General features: G+C 52.5%; 7 protein-coding genes and 1 non-coding gene across 8 annotated transcripts; 4 read left to right on the top strand and 4 right to left on the bottom strand.

The window, feature by feature from the left end:
* Window positions 1–157: 157 nt before the first annotated feature.
* J4E88_002978 (uncharacterized protein) lies at window positions 158–735 on the bottom strand (the record flags this gene model as incomplete). Its single annotated transcript, XM_049396633.1, has 2 exons — window positions 158–205; window positions 346–735. 2 exons carry the CDS (start codon window positions 733–735, stop codon window positions 158–160), a joined length of 438 nt encoding a protein of 145 aa, XP_049257981.1.
* Window positions 736–1,870: 1,135 nt separating this feature from the next.
* J4E88_002977 (uncharacterized protein) lies at window positions 1,871–4,270 on the top strand (the record flags this gene model as incomplete). Its single annotated transcript, XM_049396632.1, has 3 exons — window positions 1,871–1,886; window positions 1,934–2,687; window positions 2,734–4,270. 3 exons carry the CDS (start codon window positions 1,871–1,873, stop codon window positions 4,268–4,270), a joined length of 2,307 nt encoding a protein of 768 aa, XP_049257980.1.
* Window positions 4,271–4,752: 482 nt separating this feature from the next.
* On the top strand, window positions 4,753–6,472 carry J4E88_002976 (uncharacterized protein; the record flags this gene model as incomplete). The annotated part of the gene is made up of 5 exons (XM_049396631.1): window positions 4,753–4,949; window positions 5,002–5,207; window positions 5,256–5,670; window positions 5,720–6,251; window positions 6,308–6,472. 5 exons carry the CDS (start codon window positions 4,753–4,755, stop codon window positions 6,470–6,472), a joined length of 1,515 nt encoding a protein of 504 aa, XP_049257979.1.
* Window positions 6,473–6,626: 154 nt separating this feature from the next.
* Window positions 6,627–9,968, bottom strand: J4E88_002975 (uncharacterized protein; the record flags this gene model as incomplete). Its single annotated transcript, XM_049396630.1, has 3 exons — window positions 6,627–7,654; window positions 7,704–9,689; window positions 9,737–9,968. 3 exons carry the CDS (start codon window positions 9,966–9,968, stop codon window positions 6,627–6,629), a joined length of 3,246 nt encoding a protein of 1,081 aa, XP_049257978.1.
* A 607-nt stretch (window positions 9,969–10,575) lies between these two features.
* Window positions 10,576–10,647, top strand: J4E88_002974. Its single transcript has one exon. It is a non-coding gene; the product is annotated as a tRNA-Met (tRNA).
* Window positions 10,648–11,031: 384 nt separating this feature from the next.
* On the bottom strand, window positions 11,032–12,147 carry J4E88_002973 (uncharacterized protein; the record flags this gene model as incomplete). The annotated part of the gene is made up of 1 exon (XM_049396629.1): window positions 11,032–12,147. One exon carries the CDS (start codon window positions 12,145–12,147, stop codon window positions 11,032–11,034), a length of 1,116 nt encoding a protein of 371 aa, XP_049257977.1.
* Window positions 12,148–12,994: 847 nt separating this feature from the next.
* Window positions 12,995–13,369, top strand: J4E88_002972 (uncharacterized protein; the record flags this gene model as incomplete). Its single annotated transcript, XM_049396628.1, has 1 exon — window positions 12,995–13,369. One exon carries the CDS (start codon window positions 12,995–12,997, stop codon window positions 13,367–13,369), a length of 375 nt encoding a protein of 124 aa, XP_049257976.1.
* A 368-nt stretch (window positions 13,370–13,737) lies between these two features.
* Window positions 13,738–14,841, bottom strand: J4E88_002971 (uncharacterized protein; the record flags this gene model as incomplete). The annotated part of the gene is made up of 3 exons (XM_049396627.1): window positions 13,738–14,568; window positions 14,622–14,710; window positions 14,772–14,841. The coding sequence occupies 3 exons, from the start codon at window positions 14,839–14,841 to the stop codon at window positions 13,738–13,740; spliced, it is 990 nt and encodes a 329-aa protein (XP_049257975.1).
* Window positions 14,842–16,158: the final 1,317 nt, after the last annotated feature.

Genomic DNA, 16,158 nt, shown 5'->3' with positions numbered 1-16,158 from the left:
TAATAGTCATTCTCTATCAGACTGCAACTGTCTATGGTATCGCATATGCCTCTCCGTCGGCGTCCTAGTTGTCGTACACTTTTCCCACGTAGATGGCACAAACAGGAACATTGTGCGATCTCGGTTTCAATAAATTTCCATGCTTTTGGAGGACCCCTTACTCCTCGGACGCCACCCGGTGGCGTTTGTCCTCTTGCTCGTCGATCTACCCTGATTTATCGATGTCAGTGTATTCGCAAGCAGAACTGTCTCGAAGACGTACCTTAGATAGTACTGTCCTCCCTTGAAGTGCGCCTGCGCGTGCCCGGCTCAGATGAAAAGGTTGTCCCCAGCCGTTAATATTACCCGGGTCTTCTCCGGTATCGCAATAGTTTCCTCGTCCTCCTTTATTCGCTGCCCACCGGGGCCATTCATTACGGACAGACACTGCTGGATGTGCAGCTCATCCCGAAACACCATCTCTCCTACTGCATCCCAATCCATATCCTGAGGAGACCCGACAAGTACAACTGGCGCATCTGGATCCGCTTTTGCTCTGCTTGATGTGACAGCACCCAGTCGGTCTCCGGCCCCAGTCTTGACGCGTATTACATAGCGCAACCTGTAAGACTGTGGGGGATGCATCTCGAAGACCTCCTTGATCAAAGGCAGATGGGTTTCCTCCATGTATGACTGGAAATGCTCCGGGGTGATTTCTGGGCGACGGGAATAGAAACAAAGAACGGATACCGTCATGGTGTCGGTTCGTAGTGTCGGCAGCAAATCTTTGCTTTTTCGATTCGAAAGTTATAAGAGGAAGGAGGTTAAGGTGCGTGTGGTAGTAGAATGCTGTGGACAATAGAAAAGCTGAAGTTTATGGCAGAGAAGAAGCGGCTTGGGGCTTGTTCGAGTCAACAAATCACACACGGCTTCTCAGGAGCTAGATGAGATCTGCTTATCTTCAATGGACAACGATGCCCTATGGGTGGGACTACAACACACCTTGACCGTGTCGAAGCCTTGCACGGATAACAAGACGAATTCGGCGATTGCGACAACGTTGCGCCCTGTTGGGAAGGGTGGGTTGTGGGTCGGTGGACAACGTTTCGCGCCGGAGCCATTTCCGGCAGCAGGGTCCCGTCCTCATTCGCTTTGCGATGTTCCCCTTACTTTCGACTTCCCATGCTGAAGTGTGGCTGTTGATATACGTGCAGCTTTCACACTGTGCCGCGTAAGGCAATAGGTATACCAAGGAAGTGCGCGGGATGCCACACTGGTGAAACGCCCTCCCGTCATCTCAGTGGCTGGTTGTTGATGCGGGGCGTCGCGACTACCCCTTCACGTGAACTACAACACCCCTTGCAGAAGGTATCGTCGGAACTGTCTTTTTGAGTCTGCACACGAATCAGTGAGGGAAACTATCCCGACGCGCACTGTTCATGGGCATGCTCAGGTGATGGTCAAGAAAGTGCCGTGTAAGCGCTGCAGGACCGGAGTCCTTATAGCTGGCAAGGGCAAAAGCTCCATGACCCTTGTATGTTCGAGAAGTCGGCTAATAACAAGATCGGTGCTCACTCGGAACCAGTTCTCTGAGGTGATGGCCTTTTGCGAGCGGGATTTTTGATTTTCGCATAGCAATGTTGATCATTGCAGCGTCTCGAGCGGTACCCCGCAGCGCAAGGAGCGTCGGGCAATCTGACACCGAAGTGTCCGTCCATACAGAACCGTATGCTCCAAGCATCGCCAACGGGACGGACCGCATATCCGAACGCCAATATGGTTCTTGGTAGCATGGAATGTCGAGAGAAGAACATCAGACGTCAATCACGACATCATCGTCGGACTGTCCTATACTTTGTCGTGAGCGCCTACATTCGAAGACGACGCAAACATGAAGTTTCGTGATGGTATGAGCCTCGCAGCCTGTGAAATGTTGCCGCTAATGATCGTACAGGTATGTGGCTGGTCAATGACCAGTTCACAGTTCAGCATGCTGAAGAAGTCTATACTGTCACGCCTCGGGAAGACAACAAGGCGGTCACTTTGTTATGTCCTAGCAGGAAGATCTTCACCAGAGGCGATACCTTGAATCTGAGCACCATATCCGTCGAGATCGAAGCCCAGTTCGACGGCGTCATCTCTCTCGAAGCGACGCACTTCGCTGGTGCCAGGCGAATGGGACCAGACTTTGACTTGTACCCGGCAGGCAAGCCGGAGTGCAAAGGCGAGATCTTGAAGCAAAAGAAAGGGACCACGGTCACTTCAGGGGGACTAAGCGCGACCATTAGCTCTGATGAGCATACCTTCGACATCAAATTCCATGCCACTGACGAATCTAAAACATTGACTTCTCTTCTCCACCGGAGCGTCGGACTAGCGTACTCACCCGCCCTCAGCACCCCCAAGAGTGTGGAGGATCTCGCTGCACATAAACATTACATGTTTACTCAGACCGAACTCAGTGTCGGCGAGACTATCCACGGTTTAGGTGAACGTTTTGGTGCATGGAACAAGATTGGTCAAAATGTTGAAGTTTGGAACGAAGACGGAGGTACGTCTAGCGAGCAGGCTTACAAGAACGTATCGTTCTGGCTCAGCTCAAGGGGTTACGGCGTCTTTATCGACACACCCGATAAGATTGATATGGAGATTGGTAGCGAACGATGCTCAAGATTGCAGACTACAGTTGAAGGGCAACGCTTGAAATGGTGAGCATCGCGAGTAACTCGATTGATCTCCTGGCTAACTTCCAAGGTATCTCATTTATGGACCAAGCCCCAAAGAAGTACTTACCAAGTACTCCATTCTTACTGGCAAGTCGAATAGGGTTCCGGCGTGGTCATACGGCCTCTGGCTCAGCACATCATTTACGACTTCCTACGATGAGCAGACCGTCCGCCACTTCGTTGAAAAGATGTCAGATTCCAAGATACCAGTCGAAGTATTCCATTTCGACTGCTTTTGGCTGCGCGCTTTCCACTGGTGCGACTTTATCTGGGATCCAGAGAGCTTCTCCGACCCTGCTGGTCAGATCAAACGCATGAAAGATGATGGACTCATTAACAAAGTCAGTGTCTGGACTAATCCTTACATCGGCCAAGCAAGTCCTGTGTTCAATTATGCGGCTGAGAAAGGCTATCTGCTCAAGAAGACGAACGGAGACGTGTGGCAGTGGGACCTCTGGCAGACTGGCATGGGTATCGTGGATTTTACAAACCCTGAAGCTTGCGACTGGTTCCGGGAGTGCATGGAGAAGCTCTTCGACGTGGGTGTCAGCTCCATCAAAACGGACTTTGGTGAGCGCATACCAACGAAGAACGTCCAATGGCACGACAAGAGCGTGGATCCAAGCCGCATGCATAACTACTACGCCTTCATCTACAACAAACTTGTATACGAGGCAGTACAAAAGCGGGAGGGTGAGCACGAAGCCATACTGTTCGCGCGCACAGCATGCGCAGGATCGCAACGCTTTCCACTTCATTGGGGCGGCGACTGCGAGTCAACACCCGCTGCGCTTTCCGAGTCAGTGCGTGGTGGCCTGAGTCTTGGGCTTGCATCCTTCGCGTTCTGGACGAGCGACATTGGTGGCTTTGAGGGCAAACCGCCACCCTGGATCTATAAGCGCTGGGTTGCATTTGGACTGCTCAACTCACACAGTCGACTCCATGGCTCGAACTCGTATCGCGTGCCATGGTTAGTCGACGATTCATCCGAAGAGCCCGAAAACTGCACTGAGGTCCTCCGACACTGGGTGCAGCTCAAGCGCAGCCTCATGCCATATCTGTTCGCGCAGGCAGAAGAGAGCGTTGCTAATGGATGGCCTACCAGTGTCCGCGCGACGGCTCTAGAGTTTCCAGATGACCCAACATCCTGGTATGTGGACCGCCAATTCTTTGTTGGCAGTCAGATTCTCGCTGCCCCGGTCTTCGAGGAAGACGGTAGCGTTGATTACTACCTGCCACCAGGTCGTTGGTTCAACTTCTGGGACGGCAAAGAAATGCAGGGCGGTCGATGGATCAAAGAGAAGTATAGCTTCCTCCAATTACCGTTGTTTGTTAGGGAAGGCACTGTTCTCGTGCTCGGGCAAGCAGAGGGCGAAGGCGGCTTTGGGTATGACTGGCTCGCTACCGGTGGTGAGGTTAGACTTTATGGTGTGAAGGAAGGTGACAAAGCGACTTTGGTGGATACCAAGGGCGATCAGAAGGGTCTCTTGGAGGTCAGCGCCGATGGTGAGCTCAAAGGTATGGGCCTTCTAGGCGGAGAGTGGAAGGTCGCGAAGCTGGGATAGGCTGGCGATCCAGCCATCACGAGGGGTCATACATCCCGCACCTGTTCTCAGTAAGTCTCAACGGCCATGAGCGTAAAGCAGAGCCGCTGCAACGGTCCTACATCAGCGAAGCGAGCTAGTGGGGGCTTCATTCATTGGCGGAAATTCAACATGCCTCCCCGCACGCTACTGTACCCCAACATCCTTCCACTTGTTCCCCGGGTTTTATGGCAGCAAGATCAGCAAATACTTGGCCGCCAACAGACATGTTCAAAGTCTATGCGGGATCGCACCGTGGAAACTAGGCGCGAACTTCCGGTTAAATGCTTGTTACGCGAGGCTGGCCTGAAGATGTAACATGACCAGCATGCGTCGATGGCGCGGGCACCCAGTTGCTCGGGGCAATATATACCTGCAGCGACAGCGCGTTGAAAAGGACTGTCACCCACAAGTTCCAGTCTTCCGTGCAAGCATCGCTGATCTGATCGGCCAAGGTAGCAACCATGGGCCTCATCTTCAACATTGCCCTTGCCGTCTTCGCTGGCACGGGCAGCTTCCTCTTCGGATATGACTCTGGAGTAATGACCATTGTCATCCAATCACCCAACTTCCTCGCCTTCTTCGACACAGAGAAGACATCGCCGATTATAGGAGCCATCAATGCGACGTTTTCGGGCGGAGCGTTCTTCGGTTCGCTGATGTACGTGGATGTCTCTTGTGTAGAGAAGCTGGCTTGTACTAACGAATAGTAGGGGAGGTTTTACTATGGATAGGTTCGGTCGCAGGAAGACAATCATGATCGGAGCCCTCATCAATCTGATCGGCGCGATACTCCAATGCGCCGCCCAGGACCTCGCTATGATACTTGTCGGACGAATCTTGGCTGGATGGGCAGTAGGTCTAATGTCCATGTCCGTACCCATCTACCAAACCGAATGCGCTCACCCCAAAACGCGAGGTCAGTCCTGCTAAACCAACCCAAACTCCCCATACTAACAAAACCCAGGTCTAATCACCGGACTCACGCAGCAAATGATCGGCGTAGGTTTCATCGTCTCCACCTGGGTTGGTTACGGCGCCTCAAAGGTACCCGCAACAAACTCCTTCTCCTGGCGCTTCCCCCTCGCTTTCCAATGCTTACCCTGCCTGATCATCATATGCGGTATGCTCTTCTTCCCTGAATCACCGCGTTACCTGGTCGAGATCGACCGTGCAGACGAAGCGCTGAAGGTGCTTCGCAAATTGCACTACAATGGTAGCAACGACGACTGGATCCAAAGCGAGTTCAACGAGATCAAGTTGACGATTGATGCTGAGAAGGCGATTACGGCGCCCGGGTGGAAGGTCATGTTTACCGTTCCGGTGTGGCGGAAGAGGCTTATGCATGCCACGCTTGTTCAGGTGTTTACGCAGATGACTGGGTATGTTCTTTATCAGTTCGGTGATCTGGTCATACTAACGTGATTTCAGTATCAACGTTATCGGTTACTACTCCACCATTCTCTACGAGAACCTCGGTATCGTCGGCGACCGCAACCTCCTCGTTACCAGTATCTACAACATCGTCGGTCCCGTATTCAACCTCTTCTTCATCGTCTTCCTCCTCGATCGCGTTGGCCGCAAGAAGCCCCTTCTCTTCGGCACCATTGGTATCTCCATTGCCCTCATCTGCGAGGCGATCATCGGATCCCAGGTCGAAGGTGCAACGGGATCCCGGAGAGACTCGCTATCTGCCGCTGGCGTCTTCTTCTTGTTCCTGGTATCTTGCATCTTCTCCATGTCCTTCGGACCAATTTCTTGGGTATACGCCAGTGAGATTCTCCCGCTGAGTATCCGTGGACGCGGTTCTGCTTTCGCAACTGGATTCGGTAACTGGCTTGTGGGAACTGTGTGGAGTCAGGTGTCGCCCATCGGACTGGGTGAGATTACTTACAAGTTTTACTTCATCTTTGTGGCTTTCAACCTCTGCGTCACGTTCCCGACTATCTGGTTCGTGTTCAAGGTACGTACTTCCCCGGAAGGACTCGTTGGAGAAATTCATGCTGACCAATCTCGTAGGAAACGAAGCAGCTCACACTGGAGGAGATCGACCTGCTGTTCGGCGATCGTGCGCTTGGCACGCTTCCTGATAACCTGGACGACAAGCAGCGGGTGATAGAACTGGAGAGGATTGATGCTGCGAAGAAAAAGCTCGCCGGCAACCACGTTACGGCTGTGCATTAGATGAAGGCGCGTGGGGAAGTCGGAGTCTCGGGGGTTGCCATGCTGATCGCATGAATGAGCTGAACGCTAACTGGGTTGCTTGAGCTTGCCGAATACAAATATATTATCGTCATCCACCGGTGCTGATTTCCCCAGCCTGCCGTGTAATGTAAAGCTAAAGTCCTCTCATAATGTCGTCAATAGTGACAGGTTTCCGTACCGCGTTCGAGAATCCTTCATGGAAGGATACCCATATCCTCCCCACATCACCCTGCATCTCCCCACTGTCTTGCTTCCTCTTCGCTTCCTTCCTGCTCTTATCCGTTTCTACAATCACCCTGCCAAAGAAGTCACGTTTCACGGCCTTCTTGCTGGCTTCAGCGACCTTCTCTTCCGTCGTCTTCTCTTCTCTCTTGCTAGCCTCAACCTCGTCCTCATATTCATCCATACCACCGCGGCGCTTGCGATTGGCATGTTCACGAAGAGCGGATTCTTTGCGCCATTCTTGTTCCAAGACGCTGCGAACTGCGTAGCGCCCTTTGTCGTCTTTCCTGCCAGCGAGAGTTTCAAAAGTTGCCAGAACGTCTAATGCGGGCTCCATACGCCAGACGAAGCCAGCATTTCTGTTCGCCACGTCTTCGGTCTCGATTCGCGACTTTTCGAACCGAATGCCAGTGGCTGTCATTGCTTCTACAGCCTTCTTGACGAGCTCTTTCTCTGAGGCCTTGCGCACTGAAGCGGTAGCGAAAGACTTTGAACCTGATGCGCCAGTGTTGACGAGTACGGGTTTCACGTCCGGTGACAGCATACGCAAGACGTATGGTATGAGCTCCATGGCCATCTCCTCTGGACTTCGGAACATGCGCGTCAACGGTAGACTAAGACTTGTCTGCAGCGCCATCAACTGACTCCTGCTAGCCTTGGTCTGCTCCAAAGCTGCAAAGCTTGCGCCCGGTCCTGAGAAAGGTGCTGGCTGTGCATCTAGGTCTGCTACGGGGTTTGCAGATGATCGGATAGGCGAAGCGAAGAGGTTGTGGAAGGCAAGGACAGAGTTCGACAGATATGGTGCTAGTTCCCATTCCTGAGATCCGTGAACGGCCGAGTTGATTGTGTCATGGAAGTACAACCATTCGTATGCAGCAGATGGTTTGCTGAGAAGAGTATCGTCTTGAAACGGCTTCTCGGGATAGGCAGTGAAGCAGTCTGTTCAGTGTTAGTATTTGATGAGGCCGTGATATGAGGTGAGACATACCTGTCACGATGCGATCGCAATCCCCGCTCGTATCGACCATCTCCCGAAGACGATCCATAGCTCTCCGTTTGCCTGCTTCAGCAACTCCGATCACACCGCTCTTGGCCCTCGCGGCTGCCGATTTTGCATCGGTCGTCTCAGCTTGCTTCGGGAAGCCAGCACCCTCACGGAACACACGGTCGACAACGTCTTTTGCACCGCCTCTCCCCAGGCTTCGAGCGGCTCCACCACCATGTCGCAAGTCGCCAATGAGGTTGTCTTCTATCCACTTCCGCGATAGATGGGGCCTCTCCTTGGACTTCACATCGTGTGATGATCGTAACCGAGCTGCTATCCATTCGGCCACCACCATAACGCCACGTATGTCTCCTTCGCCAGTGCCACTGCCCGTCCCGCCCTCTTTCTTTGTGCTGACACCCCACGTAGCTTCGCAGAGACGGCGCACGCCATCCGAATCGCATTGGATGCCTTCCTTGCCGAAGATCTCCTGCATGCGCGAGACGACCATGTTGAGGGCAGGCTTACGGATATGCACAATCTCAGCCATTGAGGACTGTCGCAGTGGCCGCAGCGAAGGGTGGTAGAGGTCGTTGCAGATAAGGATGAGTGGTCGCAAGAGTCTGAAGTTGTCACCCTTCTTCTTCTTGGTGCCCGCTGTTGACTGCTGCTGACCGATTGCCTTTGTGTTTCGCTCGTCCAGATTTATCAAGTCGATAAGTGCCTTGACGAAGCCACCTTCGCCTGAGCCTCCGCTGCCAACGACACCATCTACTTCATCGACCACAACGCATACTGGCTTTCCAGCTTTTCGCACCTTGCCGTTCACGGTGCTGGTATTGACACCGCGGACATTCTCAGTTCCCACCATATCTCGAATGCGGCCTTTGACGACGGCTCCGCTGCGCTCGTCCGAAGCGTTGATTTCCTGTACTTCATAACCTGCCTGTCGTGCGCAGACATGAGCCAAGGTTGTCTTTCCGAGCCCCGGAGGCCCAGTCAGCAGCAAAATCTTGCGGTGTCTCTGTTCGTCTTCCTGGAACCCGTCCTTTGCTTTCTTGGGCTTCGCTTTGCCCGAACCGGGGAATACGATTGGGTCCCACGCCTTCAGCCACCGCAACACAGATCGATGTGTACGTTCGTCTCCTACCAAGTCTGTGAATTTCTTCGCTCGGTACTTTTCAGTCCACATGAGTGTGCGATTGGTCTTTCCACCCTTAGCCACTGGCTGCTCGATTGATGGTTGCGCTGCTAGGTCAAGATTCTTCAAGGACGCATTCATGGCCTTCTCCTGATCAAGCGCCTTCGCCTCGTCCATGAGCTGATGGATGTTGAGACCATAATAGCTCGTTCTCGCCTTTCCTTCCACGGGTTCGGATCGTGCTGCAATGATCTCTTCGTACGTCTGGGTCTCGCGTTGGGCCTTCTTGCCTATATGAAAGGCCTTCCCCGACGCGTTACGGGCCAGAACGCCCGGTGCGGGTTGTGCTGAAGTTGGCTGATGTGATGTGTGCGGCCGCTTTACCGGCGATTGTGATTGTGACTTGAAGCTGTAGTTGTCTAGATCGTCTACCGGTATCGATTCGGGGTCTGCAAACTCGTCCTGGCTCGCAGGGGGCGTGTAGTCTGCTAAACCTTCCGGAACAGCTGGGAGGTCTTTGATGCTGCTGACAGCCCTTCGCTTCAACGTGTGTTCCTTCAGGGCCGCAATGTCTTCTTCATCGTCGGAGTCGTCCAAAAAGCCTCCAATCTTGCGTGTTGCATTGTTGTTTGGCACATCTTTGAGTGGCTCTCGTGCGTCTTCTGGGCGCTTCCTCTTCTTCGGCGAGGGCGGCTGTGGCATCGATGAGCTCGGCGGGTATGCGATGGGTGACGAAAGGAGCGGCATTTCGAAAGTCGGAGGCGACGAAGGGAATGTTGTGATCTCAATTGAAGGTTGTGTAGGGAGGCGCTTGACTGGTGACTGCTTCTGGCGCTTTGCAGGCGTGTCTGGTGGGATTAGTACCAGTTACAGCGCGCGTACACGCTAGTAGTACCAGTTGGTCCTTCTCCTTCACTCCTGAATATATCCGCTACGTTCCAGGCGCGATGCTGTATGACGATACCGGCACTGTTCTTCTTTGCCGTGTCTTCGGCGATGCAGTCGTGCAATGCGTCTAGTTCGTCGGAATGCGAGGACGGAGCGGGCGCGTTGTCGAGGAATTCAAATTCGGAATGTAGTAGCGCGGGGTCAAAAGAGGACGGAATGCCAGGTGAGTAGCTACTCATTGGTTCTGGCAGGTGTCATGGTTGGAGTTGGAGGAGACGCGGGTGCGGAGATCTAAAGTGCGTGGGACGCGTCCAGATGTCGCGTTGGAGCGCGTTTTGCCGCTAACCGCTTTCGCTTTCGTCCCATGCAATCGACTGGCTTGCCCACGATGCTTGACAGCAATTTTGTCCCGCAGCAATATGTTGATTAACCACACCACGCTATCTTACTTTCAGACTTTGATGTTTGTTACGACCTGAATTTGCGGTTCGTTAATCTTGCTGTGTTCGTCTTTTCGAACACCCTCCATCCTCACAAGAGCTTCAATCTGCCCCTCGCACAATGCACTACGCTCCACATCCTTAGCGCTTTCTACGCGTACAAGACACCTGAGCAGTTAGGAAGTAAACTTTGTACTCTCCAGTATTCGCGAGGAGTCAAATCGGAGTCATACCCCGCCCCACTTTTGTCACCTTGGTGAATGGATCAGCCCGACTTCCAACTACTCTTTTTCTATTCGACGTCGGAATATTCTGCTAACACGAGGTCAGAACGGGCTGGAACAGAAGCAGTAGCAGTGATATGTCTATTAGTTCTCAAAATTTACATCAAGCAGCAACTGCCAAAAGCTGCTTGGCGCAGCGGAAGCGCGCCGGGCTCATAACCCGGAGGACCTCGGATCGAAACCGAGAGCAGCTACATGTTGTGCATGTTTCTTTTATTTTTGCTAGACCTTTGCTCAGGTAGTTGATCACCTACATCCCTAGGCCGGGTTAAGCAACTCCTTTTTGCTACCCCCTTCGTTCATAGTACTAATAGATTGCTTCCATCAGGGTCAGGATATACAAACATGTGTAGGGGTAACCATCTTACTCGTGAGATTATAGACTTTGTAACATACCACTGCTTCATTCTATAGCGACTTCGCTTTCTTTTGATGCAACACATAAACTATTCTGACGTGCTTTAGATACAGGATGCTCTTGATGTTTAGGCACCACAGGAAGCTAGGTAGATAGAAAGTTATATGGACAATAAATCTAAACCCCTAATTACGTTCCGACCTTCTCAATCAATACTACATCAAGTCTGAATAGTGGCCCAAGTACAGCCACTGTCTTCCTCCCATCCCCTCCAAACCCTCTCGCATTGTACTTTCCACTCCTTCTCTCCAAGCTGCCTCTCCACGAATTCAACAAGGCTCATCCTTCTACTCATCCACTCCCAATATCCCCCTTCGACCCCTTCCTCCCCACCACAACTTGCCAGCCAGGCTCCAGTCTTTGCGCCCTCATCCGTATCCACCGCGACATACCTTTCCGTCATTTTGAGAACGGCGAAAAGAGGGTTGCTCAACCATGTTTTCCAAGAGACGGCGAATTTGCCGAAGATAGGCGTAGACGTAAACCCGGGACTAAAGGAGTGCGCCGAGCGTTGGTTGTGTGGGGTGGAGTCGAAGCGTCGCTGGAGGAGAGCGGCGAAGAGGACTTGGTGTGCTTTCGAGAGCGCGTATGATTGAAGGGTAGTTGTTCCTATACCAAAATATGCCTTCGCCTTTCCCATGAGCTTTTGCATAACGCCGCACTCATCGCCCGTAGTCTTTGCTGTCATGCCTTCCAGATTTGGGCGCATCAGAGTCTCTGCCGCAGCATAGTGCCCAGTACTACTCGTAAAAACGACTCTTGCCTTCTCGCCTAGATATCCTTCGAGCAGGTTCGTCATCAAGAAGCTGCCCAGAAAGTTCGTGACAAGAACCACGTCGCGGCCTTTCTCATCCTTAGTCCTCGAGCCTTCAGGCGGCCCCGCTATCCCAGCATTATGGCAAAGCATATCAATCTTCTTGTCCTCCTCTTTCCACCTCTCACAGAACGCACGTACACTCTCTAGATCCCCAACATCGAGTTTCCAGCAAAGCACTCTTTTGCTAGCCTCGGAACCGAGTTGCGAAACGATGGAAGCCACGGCTGCATCGCCTTTTTCGAGATTGCGGCAGGCGAGATACACGACTGCACCTTGTTTTGCTAGCGCAGTTGCAATCGAGAGACCGATGCCGCTGTTCGCGCCTGTCACTATCGCAGTTTGGCCTTGCAGATCGCGATGGGGAGGGCGTTGAGGTGTGTAAAGGCGTGCGAATATGATTGTAAACATGGCCTTTGCCATGGAGGTGTAGAAGCTGAGGTAATCGGATAGCGGCGCCATGTTGGGCCTTCACGATGCCAGGGCTGTTGTTGTGAGAATGCAAGTCTGGGATGATGCGAAAGCGGATCTCGCAAGGTAGACACTGGCGCATGCTACCTGGCTTGGGTCTATGTACAGGCGGAAGACAGCACCGCCAAGGTTAGATACTCAGGTCATGACGCGTACATTGGCTACGAGGCAGTCGCAACTTCCTGTCTAGATCACGTTGGGAGGTTCTGTACCAAGCACGATGGCTTCGCCTTTGGATGGTTGAGTGATGAGACGCATGGTATGACGCATTGTGATGGATCGTACGAGTGGGACAAGTGGGGTTGCGTTGCTGAAAACGGCTAGCTTTGCGCTCGCTTCCCGTCGCTGCAAGAAGGCTGACAGCTTGGAAGACGGCTACACCAAAACAGCGAAAAGTCTCGCATCATGAGACTGTCCACAGAGCTTCACGTGCAACGTAGTGCTGCATGCGTAAAGAGTTGGAAAAGCTAGGATGTACCTTGCTCAGCCGTTGGCCAAGCGTATTGTTTGGTAGGTGCACTGGTTGAAGTCAACTGTGACTGCGTAGCAACGCGACGAACTATGGATATTACCCGTTCACAGCTGACGATGTGCTGTCAAAATATGACGCAAAAGCGAACGGCCGTGTTGGCGCGGCGGAGTGTGAGGACACCGTTGACGTACAGTGTTTGCGTCTTGAAGAGGGGTGCATCATAGCTCGCTAATTGAAGACACGGGAATTGAGGTGTTGAGGATAAGTAAACAAAATCAGAGTGACGTTGCGAGCAAAAGGACGCGCGATAACACTCCTGATCTTCAGCTCGCCCTGGTCTCCCACTTCTTCGATACAATCGCTAAAATGACCGAGAACAAGACCCCCGAAACGCACTACCAATTGCCACAAGCGAACACCACAGAAGCTACGTTGTGCCGAACAGACTCCGCAGCCGCAGTCAGTCCGACGGTTTCCTCCCAAGACCTCGATTCAGAGATATCTAAAGCCACACATCAAGTCCAGCTCATCGAGTTTCTCGGTGCGCATCAGCGATCTATCAAATACGCATCATATGCTATCGAACAGGCCCTTCGTGGAAAACAATCGAACCGGATGAGCAGCGAAGATGTTGCCAGGAGATGGCTTCATACTGCGAAGGAAGAGATTGAGAATTGGTCAAAGCAGACGAAACAGATGGTGGATGAAGTGGAGGAAGCTGGCAGCACTAGGAATAGCTAGACCTTGTGGGGCATCTTGGTGCATACAAACTACCACATCTTAATAGCAAGGCCGCTCCCAAGATCACGCATACGCATTGCTCAAAATATACTTGTGGGACTGTGACGGAGAAGGCAAGATTTGTACATGTTATAATGCTAGTAAACGTAGGCTGATTGGTTACTGCTCTTTAGCTAGATTAACAAGTGTACAGTGTCGATGAAAATCGCGCGCTTTCGTAGTCTCGCATGATCCCTGAACAGCCAGCTCAATGCTGACGATGAGGATGATTGCATAGCGGATATTGCTGTCAACGAGTTGAGATGTGTCCAATGATCCATCAAAACCCTTTTGCACAGCAATTGCAACAATGATGTTTTGGTACTCTGTTATTTGTCGAGATGAGCCTGGAACATCTCAGGGTATCGATGACCTGAGACATGTGCCTTGCTAAGAGCTTCACGAAGCTCTTGAGTCTCGGCTTGGGTAAGCTCTACGTACTTAGTGTTCTCCTGGACACGCTCCACTTTGGTAGAACCAGGAATAGGCAGAACACCCTGCTGCCGTACCCAAGCAATGGCGACTTGGGCGCTGGTAGCCCCCTTCTTTTTAGCAACTTTCTCAACAGCACTAGCTAGCTCTACGTTCTTCTCGAAGTTGCCGGGCTGGAAGCGTGGGTAGAAACGGCGGAAGTCGTCCTGGGGGATATCATCGAGAGTTTTGAACTGTCCGGTGAGCCAGCCGCGGTCGAGGGGACTGTAGCCGACGACGGGGATGCCAAGCTCGCGGCAAGTGTCGACGACGCCTGCCTCCTCTAGAGCACCTTGAGAAAACAGACTCAGTTCAATCTCAACAGCGGCGGGAGGATGTACGGCGTGAGCACGGCGGACGGTCTGAGCGTTCACCTCGCTGAGACCATAGGAGCCAATCTTGCCCTCTTCGATCAGCTCAACAAGCGCCTTGGCAGTCTTCTCGATGGGCACGTTAGGGTCAACGCGCGCGGGCTCAAAGAGATCGATCGTCTTGGTACCGTCGAGCAAGGTCAGACACTCGTCAACGGAGGCTCGTATCTCCTCCGGACTAGCGGTCGGTGACTGAGTGGCTCCATCGTAAGCGCCCTTGATGCTGAGCACAACGCGCGATGCATCTTCCGGGTACTTGGTAAAGTAGTGCTTGAGGAGCTGGAGAGAATTTGCATCTGGAGGCCCGTAGAAGGTTCCCTAAGAGGATGTCAGCCGATATTTTATATCAACGTTTCTGGAGCGGGTCGTACAGCGTTCCAAAAAGTAGCACCGTTTTCTAAAGCGGCCTTCATTGGCTTGATGGCCTCGTCATGAGTAATGCCACCGAAAAGCGTGAGGGCTGTGTAGATGATGTTTAGCGACTGTGACGGCGCATTGCCGTCTTTTGAATGGCAACTTACTCATCAGACCATAGCCAATGGAACCGACAGGCTTCCCAGCGATAGTCTTAGGGGCGGACGAAAAGGGCATATTGCTTCCGTGTTGAAGACGAAAGTGAGATGTTTGTGAATTGAGACGAGATCTTTGTGCTAGACCGACCAGGGCAATGAGATAGATATATTCAATATTGCTTCAATACGCGTCAGGCACCTTCTTCACCCGATTAACTCCGGCAGGGCAGCCAAGCTGACACTGGCTGAATGTGCCGCGCCGGACATAAGGTACTACCCGTAATTCCGCACTGTATGTGAGTCTGACGTTCTCAATGACCGTAGTAACGTGAAATATCTCCATCAGCCCCGGCTGCGCTGGCTAACGTCTCGGCCGGTGTTTAATGCCCTCTCCGGTGCTTGTTTCGTAACAGCAGCTCAGTTCCTGTTCTCGGCCGGCCTGCTGGAAGAACTAGCTAGGCCCTCGCCCAACGTTGACGCGGCAAAGGTTGTAGCAAACCGAATTCGTGACATCTGCGCCGGGGCTGATCTTGAGAACGTGATGAGTATCTTCATGGTGGAAATCAGTATGTCTTTCTTTCCGTTGGCTGGACCGGCTTTTACTGTTTTCCTGACTTTACTAATTCCTCTGGAGAAATTGAAGCTCTGAATGTGGTATTCCGATTATGTGTCTCCATATGGACGAGCAGTGGCTATAACCGAAGCACAACGAGGTTTCGGTGGAGGGGGAAGGCGCCTTTAGCTAAGACTGGGACCCGGCCATAGGCCGAGCGGGTCAGTGTAGATAAAGTGAGAAAGCGGCTCATTATGGATGAGAACACAATGCGCGTTCGAAGTCGACGGTACGATGGGGCCACAACCTCGGGACTGTGTGAAGGCGTGAAGATGGTGCACGTCGCAGCTGCATCTTTGGGCTTCTGTCGCGGTGGACTGTGCTGGCCAATCAGAGCGACTCTCTCGACGCGACCGCTTACGTCATGATCTTTGCGTTAGTGCGATGAGAGAACGCGTTTCGAGCGCTCGTGCTCTCCTAACCTTGGAATGCCTCAGTTGCTTTCCAAGATCCCATATTGCACGATGATGGGGTGCCACACCTTTGATGCTTGGGCTGAAGAGTCGAGAGCAAGTCACAAGCATAAAAATCTCGGCGCATGGCTCTTGCGCAACAGCCTGTTGCTACCTTCCGACGTCCACGAGAACAGTCCATCGTGACTAGAGCGACGCGTGCGCTACATCATGCTGTCTCCCAGTTTTCTACACGACGCCAACAATGCTATTTACGAGGTGTGTTGCGGCTGTCATCGAAGTCTGACGTTGTTGCCGAATACCCGTCCGATCCGAACTCCCAAACGAACGGCGCCATCAGTGCGGGTCGGTGGGTATCTTCCTGTTTCAG

Source organism: Alternaria novae-zelandiae, assembly GCF_023758075.1.
Source record: "Alternaria novae-zelandiae strain BMP 2774 chromosome Unknown scaffold_4, whole genome shotgun sequence".
NCBI lineage: Eukaryota > Fungi > Ascomycota > Dothideomycetes > Pleosporales > Pleosporaceae > Alternaria > Alternaria novae-zelandiae.
The sequence above is the reverse complement of the archived record's forward strand: the minus strand, read 5'-3'. Positions and strand labels throughout refer to the sequence as shown.